Source organism: Pelophylax lessonae, assembly GCF_965119305.1.
Source record: "Pelophylax lessonae genome assembly, chromosome: 3".
NCBI lineage: Eukaryota > Metazoa > Chordata > Amphibia > Anura > Ranidae > Pelophylax > Pelophylax lessonae.
Genome location: NC_138770.1, coordinates 204,300,870 through 204,320,450, shown reverse-complemented (window position 1 = coordinate 204,320,450; position 19,581 = coordinate 204,300,870). Strand labels below are relative to the sequence as shown.

The window sequence follows — 19,581 nt, the reverse complement described above, 5'->3', positions numbered from 1 at the left end:
AACTCTCAAGGCGTCAGCAAACCAAGACATTTTGGACAATTTCATGCTCCCAACTTTTTAGGAACAGTTTTGGGGTGACCCTTTCCTGTTCCAACATGACTGCGCACCAGTGTACAAGGACACATCCATAAAGACATTGATAAATGAGTTTAGGGTGGAGGAACTACTGGCCTGCACAGAGTCCTGACCTCAACCAGATAGAACACCTTTAGGATGAATTAGAGCAGAGAATGTGAGCCAGGCCTTCTCGTCCACATGAGTGCCTGACCTCACAAATGCGCTTCTGGAAGAATGGTTAAACATTCCCATAGACACACTCCTAAACCTTGTGGACAGCGTTCCCAGAAGAGTCGAAGCTGTTACAGCTGCAAAGGGTGGGCCAACTCAATATTGAATCCTACAGACTAAGACTGGGATGCCATTAGAGTTAATGTGCGTGTAAAGGCAGGCGCCCCAATACTTGCTGGTGTGTGAAACGCGTCTACCTGTTTTTTGCCACACTGGGATGTTCGGTTAATAAACCAGATTTTTGATCATACTTGGAGTGCAGCCATTTCTTCTATATTGCCCCAATACTTTTGACAATATAGTGTGTGTGTGTGTGTGTGTGTGTGTGTGTGTGTGTGTGTGTGTGTGTGTGTGTACACATACACAGTGCTGCGCATAAATGAGTACAAAAAAAAGAAAACCTTTACTTTCCTTTCAGAATCAACATTTTCTATGGGACACTATACTACAAAATACTCCCACAAATGTAGCCCATTGATTGCAAAAAAAGATTTGTTAATTTGCACACGCAAAAAAAAGTATTTTTCCTAACAAGTTCATTCAAGACCATGTTATAAAAATGAATACACCCCAAAGAAAGTCTAAATTTTAGACAACAAAATCCTAATAATTAACAAGAATTCAACTACAGGTGAGTTTAAAAATTCATTAAACTGTTGTCGAGCAGACAGCTGATTATAACATGATGTTTTCTTTACACAAGAAAAGGGAAGGCTGCAAGAAGATCAGCAAAGCTTTACTTATCAGTCAGAATACTGTTGATATAAAAATGTAACAAATATGGAACTGCAACAATCTCACAGAGACGTCCAGGCCATCCACGGAAGTTAACACTTCGACAGGAGCGTTTTCTAATGAGAAGGGTTGGAGAAAATCGTCATGCAAGTTCACTGCAGTTAGCTAAAGAAGTAGAAAGCCAAACTGGGGTGATTGTTTCCCGTGACAAAATACGGCGTACACTGCAGAGTAATGGCATGCATTGGTGTCGTCCACAAAGGAAGCCTCTCCTAAAGCCCATGAACAAAAAAGCCTGCCTATAATTTGCCACGGCCTATGCTGAAAAAGAAGAAGACTACTGGGACTCTGGAGTGATGAGACCAAGATAACGGAATTTTTGTAAAATCTTACCTGTAAAATTCCTTTCTCTGAGTCCTCCGACAGTCGCCGCCTCTTCATATTCGTCACATATGGGGTATTAGACTTTGCTCCGAAGGAGTAGCTAGGCAACAGAATATGTTAACAATAAAGCTTTAACATATCCCACCCTCAAGGGGTGGTCCCCTCAGTCAATACCCTCCTACTTCCTGCAACCATATCTCAGTTTTAGTGGAATAGCAGTAGAGTATACAATCAAACCCCAAAAGAGGGGCGGGGGCGGCGACTGTCGGAGGACTCAGAGAAAGGAATTTTACAGGTAAGATTTTACAAAAATTCCGTTTTCTCTTACGTCCTCCGACAGTCGCCGCCTCTTCATATTCGTCACATATGGGGACGTCCGAAAGCAGTGCAAACATGAGGGGTGGGAAACGCATCCGCGCCGAAAGTCAAAAAGCAGTCTCCACATCAAAGAAAGGAACCCTACCAAAGGAAGGAAACCAGCTGGGCAACAGCAAAAATAAGTGCTCAACAGGAGCAACAACCCAGGAAAAGACAAAAAACCAGGAGATACAAAACTTATCCCAACAGCCAGGAGTCCCCAACAAGGGACCCTAGGGAACAGCCGCACTAAGAACCTTGCGGTCAAAGGAAGCATCCGCCGATGCCTGAACATCTACTTTGTAGAATTTTGTGAAAGTGTGCACGGTCGACCAAGTCGCCGCCTTACACACCTGGGCTACAGAAGCCCCATGACGACAGGCCCAAGACGTACTCAGAGATCTAGTAGAGTGCGCCTTCACAGGCACAGGGGGAACCTTCCCCTGCAAAGCATAGGCCTGTTCAATGGTCTGCCTGATCCATTTGGCGATGGTAGAGGCCGAAGCCGCCATGCCCTTCCGAGGACCCTCTGGAAGAACAAACAAGGAGTCAGTCCTTCGAAAAGACTCAGTCGATTTAAGGTAAACCCTTATCGCCCGAACAACATCCAGAGAGTGCAATTTCACCTCCTTTGGATGTTTAGGCTTCGTGCACAACGAAGGCAAGACAATATCCTCATTAAGATGGAATTCCGAAACTCGTTTCGGCAGAAAAGAAGGATTAGGTCGCAAGACCACCTTATCCAAATGAATAACCAGGTACGGAGACTTGCAGGACAAAGCCGCCAGCTCCGACACCCTGCGAGCCGAAGTGATCGCCACCAAAAAGGCGACCTTTTTGGACAACATAGACAACGAGATCTCCCTGATCTGTTCAAAAGGAGCACGTTGTAACACAGAGAGAACGAGATTCAAGTCCCAAGGGGGCAGAGGATCCCGCCTCGGGGGAACCAGATGCCGCACACCCTGAACAAAGGTGCCAACCAAAGGGTTGGAAGCCACGGGACGTTGAAACAGAACGGCCAGAGCAGACACCTGACCCTTTATCGTAGCCAGCGCCAAACGCTGATCCACACCCGTTTGAAGGAAAGACAGCACACGGGACACCGAGTACGTGCGGGGTGAAAACCCCCTGGACTCACACCAGGCAAAATAGGCCTTCCAAGTACGGTAATAAACCTTCCCCGAGGAAGACTTCCTCGCGTTGATTAAAGTATGAACGACCTCCGGAGAGAGACCCCTCTCCTTCAGGACCTCGGTCTCAACAGCCAGGCCGTCAAAGCCAGCGACTGTAAAGCAGGATGGTATATCGGTCCTTGAGACAGTAGATCGTCTCGAAGAGGCAGACGCCACGGGGCGTCGACCGCCAGATTCACGAGGTCTGCGTACCAGGACCGGCGAGGCCAGTCCGGTGCCACAAGAATCACCGTGTTGCGTTCCGAGTGTAACCTGCGAAGGAACCTGGACAGCAACTGAATCGGTGGAAACGCGTACATCAGCCTGTACTGATGCCACGGGGCCACTAACGCGTCCGACGCGTCTGCCCGAGGGTCGCGCGTCCTTGCCACGAACCTTCTCACCTTGTTGTTGAGGCGAGACGCGAACAGGTCCACATCTGGAAGACCCCACTTCGCGCACAACGTCTGGAAGACAGCCGGATGGAGAGACCATTCCCCCTGATCCAGGGTCTGGCGACTCAGATAGTCCGCCTGCCAGTTCTCCACTCCCGGAATGTGAACCGCCATTATCGCCGGGACATGAGTCTCGGCCCAAGACAGAATGTCGGCCACTTCTCGAGCCGCTCGGGCACTCCTGGTGCCCCCTTGGTGGTTGATGTAGGCCACCGCCGTGGCATTGTCCGTCTGCACCCGAACCGGGCAACCCTGCAGCCGGTCCGTCCAGCGATGAAGACAGAGACTTATCGCACGCAATTCCAGAATGTTGATCGGAAGGGAAGACTCCCCCTCCGACCAAGTCCCCTGAGCGGACAGAACGCCCAGAACTCCACCCCAGCCCGACAGGCTGGCATCCGTGGTGATTACCGTCCACGAGATCGGACGAAACGACTTGCCCCCGGACACCAACGGGGACTGGAGCCACCACAGAAGGTTTTCCCTGGTGCGAAGACTCAACGAGATTTGAAGATCCAGAGATTGAGGTCGCCCGTCCCACCTGGACAGGATCTCCGCTTGGAGACCCCGCGTGTGAAACTGTGCGAAAGGAATCGCCTCGAAGGCCGAGACCATCAATCCCAGACATCTCATGCACGTCCGCAGGGACGAGTGCGGAACGTCCCTGAGGGACCTGACTTCCTCCCGGAGAGTCCTGAGTTTGTCTTCCGGCAGGAAGACCTTCGCCTGCACCGAGTCCAGTATCATTCCCAGATAGGGGAGACGAACCGACGGACTCAGTGTCGACTTTGGAAAATTTATCGTCCAACCAAACTCCTGCAGAGTTTGCATTGTGACAGACAGGGCCTCCTCCAGACCCTGTCTGGTCGCAGACCGAACCAGAATGTCGTCCAGATACCCCAGGACAGAAATGCCCTGGGCCCTCAATAATGCCAGAACCGGTGCAAGCACCTTGGTGAAGACCCGCGGAGCCGAGGCGAGACCAAAGGGCAACGCCACGAACTGGTAGTGATCCTCCGCAATGGCAAATCGAAGGTACCTCTGATGACCCTCGAATATGGGGATGTGAAGGTACGCATCCTTCAAATCGATGGAGGCCATGAATTCCCCCGGAACCAGGGCAGCCACCACCGACCGCAGGGATTCCATGCGGAACTTGCGAACCCGCACAGAGCGGTTCAGAGCCTTCAAGTCCAGAATTGGACGAACCTTGCCCTCCTTTCTGGGCACGGTGAACAGATTGGAATAAAACCCCCGAAACCTGTCCCGATGAGGCACCGGAACCACCACTCCCTGAGCCCTCAGGTCCCGCAGGCGCTCTGGAGACAGTTGAAGATTTGAGGGAAAAAATCTGCTCTCCGGCCGAGAGAGAAACTCGATCTTGTAACCAGATCGAACGATTTCCAGAACCCATCTGTCCCGCACACGGGCCAACCAGGGCTGAAGAAAACCGAGCAAGCGTCCCCCCACCCCAAAACTGGGTGAGGGCGCCCCTTCAGGCCGAACTGTTATGGGCTGCAGGTCCGGATTGGCCGGACTTCTGTTTACCAGACCAGGGCTTCTTCTGAGAGCCTTGACCTTTGAACGGTTTGCCCTTGTAGTGCGGCCGAAAGGCACGAAAGGACCCCTGAGGGGGCCGAAAATTTGCATGCTTCTTCCCAGAAGCCCCCTTAGCCTTGGGGAAATGGGGCAAGAGAGTGCTCTTACCCCCGGTGATCCCCTTAATCAACACATCCAGGGACTCCCCAAAAAGGCGAGACCCATCATAAGGCAGATTGGCTAAAGTCTTACGTGAAGATTGGTCCACCGACCAACATTTTAACCAAACCAGGCGGCGAGACAACACCGCCACGCTGTGCACACGTGCAGCCAACGGAATCAGGTCCAGGTCCGCATCACACAGATACATGACACCCTGGTGGATCTGATCCACCATATCCAGGGTCGCCGCCGAGGCCGAATCGGCCACTAGAACGCGCCTAAGCATCTGCGTCCAACTTGCGATCGCCTGGGCCGCCATGAGAGAAGCAAACAGAGCCTTAAGCATAGAACCCGTAACAGAATAAGTATGACGGGCAAGAGACTCCAGTCTCCTATCCGTGGCATCACGGAAAACAGGGGAACCCTCTGCAGGAATCGCAGTGGCTTTGTTCAAAACCGCAATTGCATGATCCACTGGTGGAGGCACACACCACCGTTCATCAGTGGCAGGCGAAAAAGGATAACGCAGCTTGAATTTACTTGGTACCGCAAAAGGTTTGCGCAGATCGCGCCATTGATCCTTAACAGCGCGCTGAAAATCAGCATTGCAGGGAAAAACCTGCGGCGTCCTGCGTTTTCTCTGCGTCCCATAAGCCGCCAAGGCAGCGGGGGGACACACTTCGTCCTGCAAACGCAGCGTTTGCTTAATGGAAGCAATCAACTCATCCATGATTGCAAGCTCTTCAGGCGAGCCAGGGGGAGAATTATCGACCCCCTCAACTTCAGCCTCCACCTCAGACCCCACTAGATCAAGAGAGGAGCGGGACCCCGATAAGGAGGCCCCTGCCATAACAGCCCCATCACCTTCACCCTCAGAATCAGAGGAAAGAGCAACTCTGGGCCTTTTAGTAGATTGAGCAGCCACCAGCATTTGCACCTGAGCAGCAAGGCCAGCCACAATAGTGGCTAAATCCCCCCCTGGGGGGGAAACAGCGGTCCCCTGGCTGTCCACCAATACTGTAGGAAATTTGCCCTCCTGAGAATCCATTGCCCCTGTAATGCCAGACAACCAAGGGTTAACTGCCCCTTTTTTAGCAAGCGCGGCAAGCGCAGCCCACCGCACCACACTCAAGCACAATGAGACCCCCACAGGGAATATGCAAACTGAACACAGGCAATGGATAGCAAGAACAGAAGGATAAAACCTGAGGAGACCCTCGCCGCTGCTGCTGCCTCGATCGGTGTTCCTGGAAAGAGGAAGTGATGCTGCCAGGGCGCTCTATGTAAGCCTATGGAGGCTACAAGAAAATGGCCGCCATGCATGTAAACCATGCGGCCGGAGCAGGTGCAGGCAAAATGGCGTCGTTTGGCGCCGAAAACGCCGCTCCACAGTGCATTAAAACACACATTACATTCCAATATAAGAATACAAGTTAGATCGCCGCAGCGATCGCTGTATATGCCCAAACATGCCAAAAAAACATGCCCCACAGCACACAGCTTCTCACACTGCCCAGCCTGACACACACAGTGTCATACAGCTCCCCCCCCCCTTGCAGCCCACAGCATGCAGCCGAGAGATAGGGAGACAAGCAGTGTGAATAGAGGCAGGTTACACAGTCCCAGACTGACACCCCCCCAGACAGACAGGTCCCCACATAAATACACTTACCTCACATGGCGTGGGGGACCCGCACAGGCGAACAAGCCGCTGCACATGAGGCAGGGAGAGTCGCAATTCAAGACGCACAAAATGGGGGTTAAGAAACCGCACAGCGTCCAGTGAAGTAGCCACCTCACCAATCATCCCTGCACCGAACAGGGATGGGTCGTTCACTATGCCAGGAGCGTTACCTGGCTGAACGCTCGATGGCAGACTGGGAAGCCACTGACCCACGACCTGCGACCAGGGGGATCAGCCCGAGACCCAGTCCGCATGATCCTCTTCGTCCGAAGAACTAACTAACGCTGACAAAATAACAGCTAATTAAAGGTAGAGAGAAAAACTCAAACAAAATATTAAAAAGAAGAAAGAGTCTGGGACAGAAAGTCCCAGCACAGAGAGAGCCAGCCACTCCTGACAAGCTAGACATTAAAACTGAGATATGGTTGCAGGAAGTAGGAGGGTATTGACTGAGGGGACCACCCCTTGAGGGTGGGATATGTTAAAGCTTTATTGTTAACATATTCTGTTGCCTAGCTACTCCTTCGGAGCAAAGTCTAATACCCCATATGTGACGAATATGAAGAGGCGGCGACTGTCGGAGGACGTAAGAGAAAAATGTTTTTGGAACTGATGGCTTCAAAACTGCATGGTGTTGCAAAGGTGAGGAGTACAAAGAAAAATGCATGATGCCTGCAGAAGAACATGGTGGTGGCAGTGTCCTTCTGTAGGGCTTAATGAGTGCTGCTGGTGTCAGGGAGCTGCATTTCATTGATGTTTTCATTAATTCACAGATGTACTGCTGTATATTGAAAGAGAAGGTGCTGCCATCACTCCATGCCCTTGGTAGTCGTGCACTTTTCCAACATGGCAATGATCCAAAACACACATCTAAGACCACTGTCACATTTCTGAATAAGAACAGGGTGAAAGTGATTCGGTGGCCAAGTATGTCTCCTGATCTGAACCCAATCGAACACCTATGGGGAATTCTGAAGAGACAAGTTGAGCATCACTCTCCATCCAGCATCCAGGTTCTAAAAGAGGTTGTTCTTGAAGAATGGAAAAAGATAAATGTTGCAATATGTCGCCAACTTGTTCATTCCATGCCTAGAAGACTTGGCGCTGTTTTTACAAATCATGTAGGTCATACAAAACACACACATGACAACACATTATACACTGCTCAAAGAGTATACTTTTTAATCAGAATAGAGCATCAAGTCAATTAGGGGTATTGATCTGGTCAGTTAAGTAGCAGAGGGGGTTGGTAATCAGTTTCACCTGCATTGGTGGTAATGAAATTAACAGGTGCACTAGATGGGCAACAACAAGATGACCTTCAAAACAGGAGTGGTTTTACAGGTGGAGGCCACTGACTTTTTTTTCCCCTACTCATCTGACTGTTTTTCACTAGTTTTGCACTTGGCTAGGATCAGTGTCACTACTGGTAGCATGAGGGGATACCCGGATACTATAGAGCAGGGATTCCCAAACTACGGTCCTGCAGCTCTTGCAGAACTACACATCCCATGAGGCATTGTAAAACTCTGACATTCACATAAATGACTAGGCATGATAGGAATTGTAGTTCATGAACAAATGCAGGGCCGTAGTTTGGGAATCCTTGCTATAGAGGTTGTACAGGTAGTCCAACTCCTCCAGGATGGCACATCAATATGTGCCATTGACAGAAGGTTTGCTGTGTCTCCCAGCACAGTCTCAGGAGCATGGAGGAGATTCCAGGGAAAAGGGAGTTATTCTATGAGAGCTGGACAGGGCCATATAAAGGTCCTTAACCCATCACCAGGACCGCTATCTGCTCCTTTGTGCAAGGAGGAACAGGATGAGCACTACCAGAGCCCTACAAAATAATCTCCAGCAGGCCACTGGTGTGAATGTCCCTAACCAAAAAAATCAGAAACAGAAATCATGAGGGTGGCCTGAGGTCCCAATGTCCTCGAGTGGGCCCTGTGCTCACTGCCCGGCACTGTGGCACTCGATTGGCATTCGCCATTGAACACCAGAATTGGCAGGTCCACCACTGGTGCCCTGTGCTTTTTACAGATGAGAGCAGGTTCAAGCTGAGCACATGTGATAGACGTAAAAGGGTCTGGAGAAGCCGTGGAGAACGTTATGCTGCCTGTAACATCGTTCAGCATTACGGGTTTGGTGGTGGGTCAGTGGTGGACTGGGAAAACATATTCATGGAACACACAGACCTCTACAGGGTAGATCAGTGGTAGTGAATTAAATTTAAGGAGGTCTGGTCACCAAAATTTTTTCCTGGCCGAAGTCCGGATGACAAGTCTGTGCCATGAAAGATTGTACGCATCTTCTTTCCTTTTTTGTCGCAAATCGTACTCTCTAGCGTTTTTCTTACTGTTTCCTCCACACACTCTGGTAATACTCTATAAATGTAAAGGTCCCCAATAGTGTTCCCCCTTACATCAGGTGCCCCTACCAGAGTAATTCATTACATAGTATGCTCTCATCAGACTATCCCCAAAAATCAGTTGCCACCATCAGGGTACCCCCTTATATCAGGTGTCCCCCTCAGAATGCCCCCTTACATCAGGTATTCCTGTCAGAATGCCCACTTACATCAGGTTTCTTTATCAGAAGGCCCCCCTTACATCTGTTGTCTCCTCTCAGTGTGCCCCCTTACATCATTTGTCCCCATCAGACTGCCCCCTTACATTAGGTGCCGTTATCAGAGTGCCCCTTTACATCAGGTGTCCTTATCAAAACAGATGTGCCCATCAGAGTGCCCCTTTCCATTAGGTGTCCCCATTAGAGTGCCCCTTTACATCAGGTATTCCCATCAGAGTGCCCACTTACATCTGGTGTTTCCCATCAAAATGCCCCTTTACATCATTTGTCCCCATCACATCAGGTGTACCCATCAGAATGCTCCTTTACATTAGATGTGCCCATCAGAGTGCTCCTTTACATCAGGTGTCCCCATCACAGTGCCAAATTACATAAGGTGTTCCCAAGAGAATGCCCCTTTAAATCAGGTGTCCCCATCACATCAGGTGTGCCCATCAGAGTGCTCCCTTACATCTGGTGTCCCCATCATCTTGCTCCCTTAACATAACATGTGCCCATCAGTTTGCCCCCACTAACGTGCCAATCAGCATGCCACTTACTTTAAGTTAAGGGGCATCCTGATGGGTACATTTTCTGTGCAGGGGCATGCTAATGGACACATTTTGTTGTGCCCATCAGAGTGCCTCCTGAAAAGAATTTTATGGTAAGGAGCACGCTGATGTGCACAACAGAATGTGCCCATCGGGGGAGCACACGCAACGTCATTGGTTGCAGGGATGCCTGCAGTCCGAGCAACCGATGACTGCTGAGCGGCAGAGTGGGGATGTGGCACTGTCGGTCTGGAAAGAAGCGTCGCTTGGTCCGTGTTCGGACCGCCATTTAATGACGACTGGGCTAGACAATGGCACCCTGACTGCCATTAGGTATTGGATTAAAATCCTTGTCAGACCCTATGCTGGTGCAGTGGGTCCTGGGTTCCTCCTGGTGCACGACAATGCCCGGTCTCATGTGGTGAGAGAATGCAGCCAGTTCCTGGAGGATGAAGGAACTGATACCATTAACCACTTCTGGACTGGGAGGATTTGCCCCCTTAGGCCCCTTTCACACATACGGTCCGATCAGATCCGCCTGTCAGTTTTTCAGGCGGACCTGATCGGATGCCCCATGCATCCCTATGGGGCAGCAGAGTCAGCTGACACCCTCTGCCATTCGATCCGATCCTGTCCGTCAAATCTAGACAGATGGAAACCCTATTTTCCATCCGTCTGGCGGATCGGATCAGATGGGATCGGATGAGAACAGACAAGCGGTCCATTCTCATCCGATTCCCCCATAGAGGACAACGGGGATCTGACAGCTCCATCTCCGAACGGAGACGGAGCGGTCATCCGCCTGCTCAACGGGGATCGGCAGATCAATCCCCCGCTGAGCGGAACGGACAGGTGTGAAAGGATCCTTAATGACCAGGCCATATTTTGCGATTCGGCAATGCGTTACTTTAACTGACAATTGCGCGGTCGTGCGACGCTGTACCTATTGATGTCCTTTTTTTCCTACAAATAGAGCTTTTTTTTTGGTGGTATTTGATCACCTGTGCGATTTCTATTTTTTGTGCTATAAACAAAAAAAGAGCGACAATTCTGAAAAAAAAAAAAAAAAAACAATCTTTTTCACATTCTGCTATATAACATTCCCAAAAAAAATACATTTAAAAATCAACATTTTTTAACATTTTAGGCCAATTTGTTTTCTTCTACATATTTTTGTTAAAAAAAAAAAAAAAAAAAAATCGCAATAAGCATATTTTGATTGGTTTGCGCAAAAGTTTATCGCGTCTACTAACTACGGGAAAGGTTTAGGTCATTTGTATTGTTTTTTTTTGTTTTTTTTTTTACTAGTAATGGTGGTGATCTGCGATTTTTTGGGGGACTGCAACATTACAGCGGACAGATCGGACCCCTGACTGACATTTTTGACACTTTTAGGGGGAACCAGTGACATTACTACAGTAATCAGTGCTAAAAATATGCACTGTTACTGTAATAATGACACTGGCAGGGAAGGGGTTAACACTGGGCGATCAAGGGGTTAAATGTGTACCTAGGGGCATGTTTCTAACTGTGGGGGGGGGGCGTGGCTTGTGAAATGATCACAGAGACCTTTGGTCCTATATAGAAGGATCACAGGAGCTCTGTGATCATTCCAGGGAGAAGAATGGTCAGCTGTGTTTACAACACAGCTGACCATTCTTCTCTCTCAGTGGGGAACGGTCGCAGATGTCAGGCGGCAATCGGAGCCGCCTGCCCCGTGCATTGGCTTCCCCGCTGGCGCGCGCTCGCCCCCTAGCTGCAGGCGCACGACCGACTTATACCTACGGCGGTTTGTGCAGGAGCGGCTGCCTGCCGCAGTATAACTGCGGCGGGTGGTTGTTAAGCTTTTAAATGGCCCCCATGCTCATCTGACCTAAATCCAATAGAATACCTCTGGGACATTATGTTTCAGCCCATCCAACACCGCCAGACAGCACCTCAGTCTGTTCACAAGCTCACCGATTCCCTGGTTCAGATCTGGTAGGAAATAACCCAGGGCACCATCTGTCGTCTCATTAGGAGCATGCCCCAACATTCTCAGGCAATGCATACAAGCACGTGGGGACCATACAAACTACCGAGTACCATTATGAGTTGCTGCAATGAAATTTCAGCAAAATGGACTAGCCTGCTGCATTCGTTTTTCTTTTTGATATTCGGGGTGTCTTTGAATTCGGCGCTCTGTTGGTTGATCATTTTCATTTCCATCAAACGATGTGGCATCCTTTCCTTCCTAACACATTACCCAGTCTATATCAGTATATATATCCAGCATATTTTCCACATTGATATCTGTAGTGTTTTCAAAGTGTTCCTTTAATTCTTTTAAGCAGTGTATACTATATACACACCCACACACAATTTTGCAAGTGGCAACTATACTATTTGTAACAATTTAAACATAAGGTCAACATTGTTAGCATACCCACTGACTAAGCAAGCTAAATTTTCAATATATAACAGCTTTTCCTGTTAGTTGCACATTTCTTTTGCCTGTGGCTTAGTTTTTTGACATTTGACATGACTGCTCTTCTCCTTAGTGATTTAGAACTGGTTATTGCAGCTGTCTGTGTCTCAGATGTCTGTCAGGGGAGAAGAGTTGCCCAAATCACACTACAGAAACTGCTGACAAGGCTTTGTGCAACTGTTTCACAATTCGCTGAAAGTAAAAAGTCTAAATTGGGTAAGAGAAATCCTTTGGCACATTTTACTTACGTGAAGGGCTCATCGCAGTATTCACTGAACATGGTGACCATCATATCCAGGACTATTTTAGCCTATACAATATGGAAGATGAATTCAATTTAATATCAAGCTTAATGAGCATTCTGTTGAAATATTTGTTAAAGCAAACTAGCCATACACAGTTTGAATTTCTGAATAAAAATTAGAGGGAGAGGGAAGTGGCGCTGCCCGGAAATAGGTGAAAAATATGTGTGTATTGGCTGATATGTGTGTATTGCTGTACTATCAGCCAATACACACATATTTTTCACCTATTTCTGGGCAGCGCCACTTCCCTCTCCCTCTAATTTTTATTCTGTTTTGATATAACCTTTGGTTATATTTAAGGGAGGCTGCAGCCTACTCTCTTCACCCTTTATCCATAGTGCAGGATCCCTTATACTCTTACAGTTTGAATTTCTGCCAAGTAACTGCTATATCCACCAAAATTAGAGCCATGGATGGCCATGTCAGCTTGACAAAAGTGGACTAAAAATTGCCAGATGAACAGTAACTACATCCTTTCAGATGCAGGCACTGTTCATGTATTCAGACAGCCCCAGTTGGCACATACAATAGCTCACAGTGCAGATTCTTCATGCACGTTGTTTAGCATAGATAGGAAATTGAAAGATTTCTCCCTTTCGACCCATGAGGCTGAATGACAGAATTCTACAGATGGCACAATAAGGGGCTATTTAGAAAAACATAGAGCAAAATGTATGCAAAAGCAGAATTGTTGCCTATAGTGATCAATTAGGTTTTATCTTTTCTTTTCAGAGAACATGAAACAAGTAACGTGACTAGTCTGTGTCACAGTTTTATTATATAAATAGGCATATAAAGCTATACATTTTAGAATCTATTGGTAGAAACGATGTACAATGTTAATAAAGGCTAAATTCACCAAAAATAAAAAATGAAATGCACTTGCAGGAAAAAAAGAATTTGCATTTATTTTTTTTATTTTTTTTTACAGGTGCCTGCAAGGAGTACAGGCTTTCAGTTGGAGTGAAGTAGGAAATGTCAATGGACTATGAGAGTGGTGATTACTGCACTTGTGGCAGGCAGGACTTGCAGATATCTGTGAATGAATGAGGTGGCTGTGTGGACAAATGACTGAATGGTGCTTCTGTGGGGGAGAGTAACCCCCTGCAAGCTGTTGGGTGGGGGAGGGGGGTTGCAATCTGGGATTGGCGGGGAGTTTCTTAGCAACATGTTATACCTTAAATGCAGGTGTAACATTTATTATTTGTATTTATATACTATGATGCAATGTGGTGCCTGTTGCCCCGGAATAGGTCTTTTGATGACGAAATGCGTTATGTGGAGCCTCCTATTGACATTATCGTGCACCAAGATGTCCATGCCAGTTTGGTGCATATTTATACAATACATGCGCATGCCTTTGAACTTTGTGTAGGTGTACTACTTTATATAATAAAGCATTTCAAAGGTTTTTACACTGTGGAAAGGCTCTTTTCTCTTGCTTTACATAAACCATCATGCTGAATATCTGGTCACGTGCATCCAACTGACTGTGTTCCCCGTTCGCTTTGAGGCTGCCTTGAGGATTACGGTTTCCTATGGAGATTCTATTAGCACTTTGCAATCAGTTTAAATGTAGGTGGTCATGGGAAGTTGGCAAGCGTGTACCCAGTTATCACTTTGGGCGATGGTGTCTGGTGGTGGCACCTAGTGGGCACAGTTAAGGGCCCACTACATTGAATTGTGGCAGCCACAGTTTATTTTTCAAGTATTTAAAAAAAAATAATGTTTAGGTTACTGTGGCTTTAAGCCTTTACAGGCTTGTCACATGAAGTTAGGCAAAAAACACGTGCAATTTGAAGTTAGGCGGGAAACACGTGCATTTTCTAGAAGCCAAGCCGAATCCCGTTGGATTTTTGAAATACAGCCACTGACACCCCAAGGATTAAATATCCAATTTGATTAAAACGGTTTCATATCTACCTATTAACCTGCACATATTATCTCACACCGGACCAATATTCTTTCACATATTATCATAGGCCTACTACTCATACATCTTACTCTCTTCCTTCATTTTTTAGCATGTTGTCTTTATCTGCTATCACTTTTATGATGTCATGCCTGATAATATACTGCTTTATCCCATATTATGGAACGCATACATTGAGCTGATTTTCCACCATATATACAGTATTGGACAGCAGTATGAGGCTTCGTTATATTTATATTTTAGCATTTGTAGATACACTGAATATTAATAGACAAACTAGTGTGATTGATTATTGCATTTTTTCTTTTAATCATTTTCACTTGTTTATCATAATATGAATTTAGTTTCATAATGCCATTTATACTTATCCCCTTGATATTATGCCATTTTACCTCTTATGGGATATTTTTTCCCCTTTTTTTAAGTCCATTAAGTTTTTTTAGCAATCTATATGTGTTTTGCTATGTATAATGGATTAGCAGCGCAAGTGTTAAAGTGTTTCATCTGCTATTACGGTTCCTATGGTAACCGTTCCGCTATATAATCCGGCGACTGTCATCCAGCAGCCTATTCGTTAATAAAGTCACGTGGAGTGACGCAACGCGTCGGAAGGAGCTGGGTGACGTCACTTCCGGTCTACGGCCGAGCCCGGAAGCATCCGAGTTTACTGCCGAGTGCGGATGCCTGTTTACCGCTGCTACAGTAGGAGTTTGCTACCTTGTTTTTATCAATAAAATTTTATTACCTTACTAAACTATGAAGTCCCTTTTCATTATACATCCCTGATCGGAGTGAAAACCCTGGGAAGATTACCATTAGAGAGGCAACACTCCCCAGAGGCTGGTGCATCCAGAGGAGAGGAGAACCTACTAGTGGCCCCCTAAAAAGCCAGATGAGGAGAAAAGACCCTAAGCCAAGTCTGGTGTTACATTTAACAAAATGCTCATTTTGAGTGTATTGGAGGTAAGCATCCATGGCACTTAATTTTGGATTAGCTCAGGTTTGGTGACACGTTTCCTTTGCTGCTGGCAATTTGAAGAGTCACAAGAGTCACTTTCTATGCATCTGGAGCACAAGAAGTTTTTTTTTGCACTTTTGCACATGGACACTTTGGATTCACCCAATATTTAGTGCATTTATTTCATATATCTACCTCATTTTTTGAAGCACTTTACTACGCATGAACTTTTATTAGCATTTATTTGTGCCATATAAATCTTTATATGTTATTAACATCTTCTTATCTTGCACAGTGCACATTGTTTTTTTACCCCCTTTCTTTGGCACTATTACATCACTGTGTATTATGCGATTCATGATATTTTATAATTTGATCTAATTATTTTTTTTGATTATTGCTTATTATATATATTGATTAGTTCTACATTGCGCAGTGCACATTGGATTTTTTACCCTCTTATTATTGGTATCACTGTGTATTATGCGATTCATGTTACTTTAGATCTTGATTTTACATTCATTAGAGTGGTTGCTTACTATATCTATTGGTCATTTCCAACCCTCTTTTCTTCCATACATTTGTCACATCCACTCATCATTTAGCATACGATTCCCAGCGAATCAGAGTTTCTACATCAGTTAAGACACCAATTGACCTTGATATATTGAGAAAAACAGCGCTAATTTACTTGACATTTTTTCAATCTTATTGTGGTGACACTTTAAAATTGGCAGCTCCTTTTTTCTCCTTCTTTTATCCATAATATACATCTGCTTCTCAATTACTTCAGTGGTAGCGCATTGGCTCTCTATCTTTTATTGTTTTCTAGAAGGTGTGAGGAGGGCTATATAAGGCGCCGCATGAAAAATCCCGTCGCAGTTGACCTGGAACAGCTTGGCAAGCTCCCCTCCTCCTCACCCTGTCACAGCACCTGTTATGTGGTTATGTCAGCCTTGAAACAATGGGGGACTCTAAAGAATTTATTTATTTAAGGATATTCGCTCGAGTTCTATGACTGAGCGAGAGATATATATATTTGAATTTTAAGCTTTAATATCTGTTTATTTATTGAATTTTAATAAATATTTAATAAAGATTTTATAGATGAATTATTTATATACCAATAAAGGTGTTTATTTTATTACCATTTGTTGGTGTTTCTTCTTTATGGGTTACATTAAATGGTCAAGTGTGCAGCCTACATTCCCATGATTTTTCACTTGTTAGCACAATTTAGATGAGCCCCTCTCGTATGGACTTTTTTATTCACTTAATATCTGTTATTTTATAGTTTATTTCAATTTATGCATTGTGAACACGTTTAATGTTTACACATTTTGGTATGAAAATAACATGCAACATGTTGCAAAAGGTGGAATTTGACTGATACGTAATGCTTGTTGCAAGGGCACCCATACTTGTTTAAAAATCTAATGAAGATTGTACAGGCTGTAATGTGAGGCCAGTTAAAAAGAAACTCGGTGTAAAAGAAATCCCTGGTTCTGCCATTGCGTGCCTCTTTCTGAAACATGCTGTACGCCAGGCTGACATGCTGATTTACTGCCCAATGTAGAACAGTATTGTAGCAAGCATTTACAAGACCAATGTCATTAATTACAGTCCCCATATTTCCATATGTAAGTCACAGAAATATAAGCTTTCCATTACCTTTGTCAGATCTGTGGCAGTGCATTCAATGAACACATTATGAGTATTCAAGCTGATTTTTGTGTGATCCCCTAAAATTAAAAAAAGAAAATGAAATTAGTCAAAATTTTAAGAATAGAAAAAAAAAAATCACCTGTGTTGACATAACAATTAGGCTGGCCATACACTATACAATTTTCTTGTTCAACTTTCCTTTAGATTTACCAAAACCATGTAATATAGGGTCAAACCTAAACACTTTCAATTTGTATGCAGTCAGGCAGGCCCTTGCACTACGTAGTTTAAGGTAAATCTAAAGGAAATTGAATAAGAAAATTGTATAGTGTATGGCCAGCCTTAATGTTGTTAACTGGTAGCTTTAATCTGAATTCCAGTAGCCCACTAGTTAAATCCTGCCCTCGCAGCATATTGGTGTAATCACCTAACTTAGGGAGGAAAAAAAGGCTAAATCGCTTATACAATAAAAAGCCAGGCTGTGCAGTTATTTCTGTAATACAGTTTTCCCTAACATGAAGGCCGTCACTGCTGCACTTTTCTTTTAAAAATGCAAAGTTCTCTGGTTAGTCAATTGGTTTTGTAACTTTGAGCCATTGACATGAAAGCAGGCAGATTATCAGATTTGACTTCACTCTGACTTTTCCAATGTGCATGCTTGTTTCAGGTTAGTAACACTGAAAAAATTGAAGCCACACATGGCCAGGCACCTAACATTTTCCAAAAAAAGGTCAGCAATTGCAACCCACATATTTCTCTATGTACAGGTTTCCAGTTACAAACTACTTTTCAAACTCTTAAATGAGTTAAAGTGGTTGTAAAGGCACAAGCAAAAAACCTTCTTTGTGCAGCAGCTCCCCCCAATACTTACCTGAGCCCCCTCTTGATCCAGTGATGTTCACGAGAGCCTTGCCTATCCGGGGACTCGCACTCCTGATTCGCAATTGTCAGCCGTGGGAGCCATTGGCTCCTGTAAATGTCAATCGTTCAGGAGACGGAACTGTGGGGCCAAGCTACAGGTCTGTGTGTGAAAGGACACAAAGAGTAGCGGCTCGGCTCAGGTGCCTCCATAGCAAGCTGCTTGCTGCGGGGGCACCCAACAGGAGGGAGGAGCCCGGAGCGCCAGCATGGGACCTGAGAAGAGGAGGATCCTGGCAATCTGTGCCATACCACTGCACAGAGCGGGTAAGTATAACATGTTTGTTATTTTAAAGAAAAGTTTTAGAGTCGGTTCACACTGCCGCGACTTGTCAGGCGACTTATCAGCCTGACAAGTCGCGTTCCCTCGTGGTCCATTGACCGCTACAGGACCCGTTCTAATAGGAGCGACACAAGTCGCTCCGACTTAGAGAAAGGGTCCTGTACTACTTCGGGGCGACATCGGAGCGACTTGCATAGACTTCCATTATGTGAAGTCCCTGCAAGTCGCTCCGAAGTCGTGGTGCATGGTAATGCACAAGTCGCCCCCGAAGTAGTACAGAGTCGTGTCGCCCCAGTGTGAACCGACTCTTACAATCACTTTAAGATGTAAACATCTTTACCATTGATAATTGGTGGCATGGAGAGTAGAATTTCATTACTATCATAAATCACAGGGTAAACTGGTTTATCTTCAATGATGTGCAGAAAATGTTTCAGGTGGCTGTCGGTCTGTGGGTGATACAAAAATAACATTTCATAAACATATAAAACAATCGGTGTTAGACTATATACACACACTGACAACTTAAAATTTCACAGGTTCTAATCCAGGTGTCAGTTTTTTGGGGAAAAGTCAATTCATCATATTAGTACATGTTTAGTGGTGCCAGGGTGTACGAGTCAAAATTGAGATAGATAAAAAAAACCCCTCTATGTAATGAATAGTGTACAACCATGAAAGGAATCAAAAATGTGTTTTTAACCACCTCTGGACCAGAAGGTTTTACCCCCTTAATGACCAGGCCATTTTTTCCGATTCGGTACTGTGCTAGTTTAACTGACATTTGCGCAGTCGTACAATGCTGTACCCAAAAAAAAATTGAGGTCACTTTCTTTTGGTGGTATTTGATCACCTTTGCGATTTTTATTTTTGTGCTATAAAAAGAGCGACAATTCTGAAAAAAAAAAAAACGAAATTTTTTACTTTCTGTTATAAAACATTCCTAATAAAAAAATTTAAAAATCAAATTTGTTCATCATTTTAGGCCAACATGTATTCCGATTCATATTTTTGGTAAAAAAAATACCAATAAGTGTATATTGATTGGTTTGCGCAAAAGTTATTGCGTCTACAAACTAGGGGAAAGATTTATGTCATTTTTATTTTATTTTTTTTACTAATAATGGTGGTGATCAGCGATTTTTAGCGGG

General features: G+C 45.4%; 1 protein-coding gene across 1 annotated transcript in view; it reads right to left on the bottom strand.

Annotated features, from left to right (window-relative positions):
- Positions 1 to 19,581, bottom strand: part of FARSB (phenylalanyl-tRNA synthetase subunit beta) — a 119,309-nt gene that overhangs the window by 86,196 nt on the left and 13,532 nt on the right. Inside the window, exons 7-9 of the mRNA XM_082249395.1 lie at positions 18,771 to 18,879; positions 17,236 to 17,306; positions 12,617 to 12,678 (exon numbers count right to left, since the gene is read on the bottom strand). Coding sequence (XP_082105521.1) covers positions 12,617 to 12,678; positions 17,236 to 17,306; positions 18,771 to 18,879 — 242 coding nt within the window. The remainder of the gene's footprint in view (positions 1 to 12,616; positions 12,679 to 17,235; positions 17,307 to 18,770; positions 18,880 to 19,581) is intronic.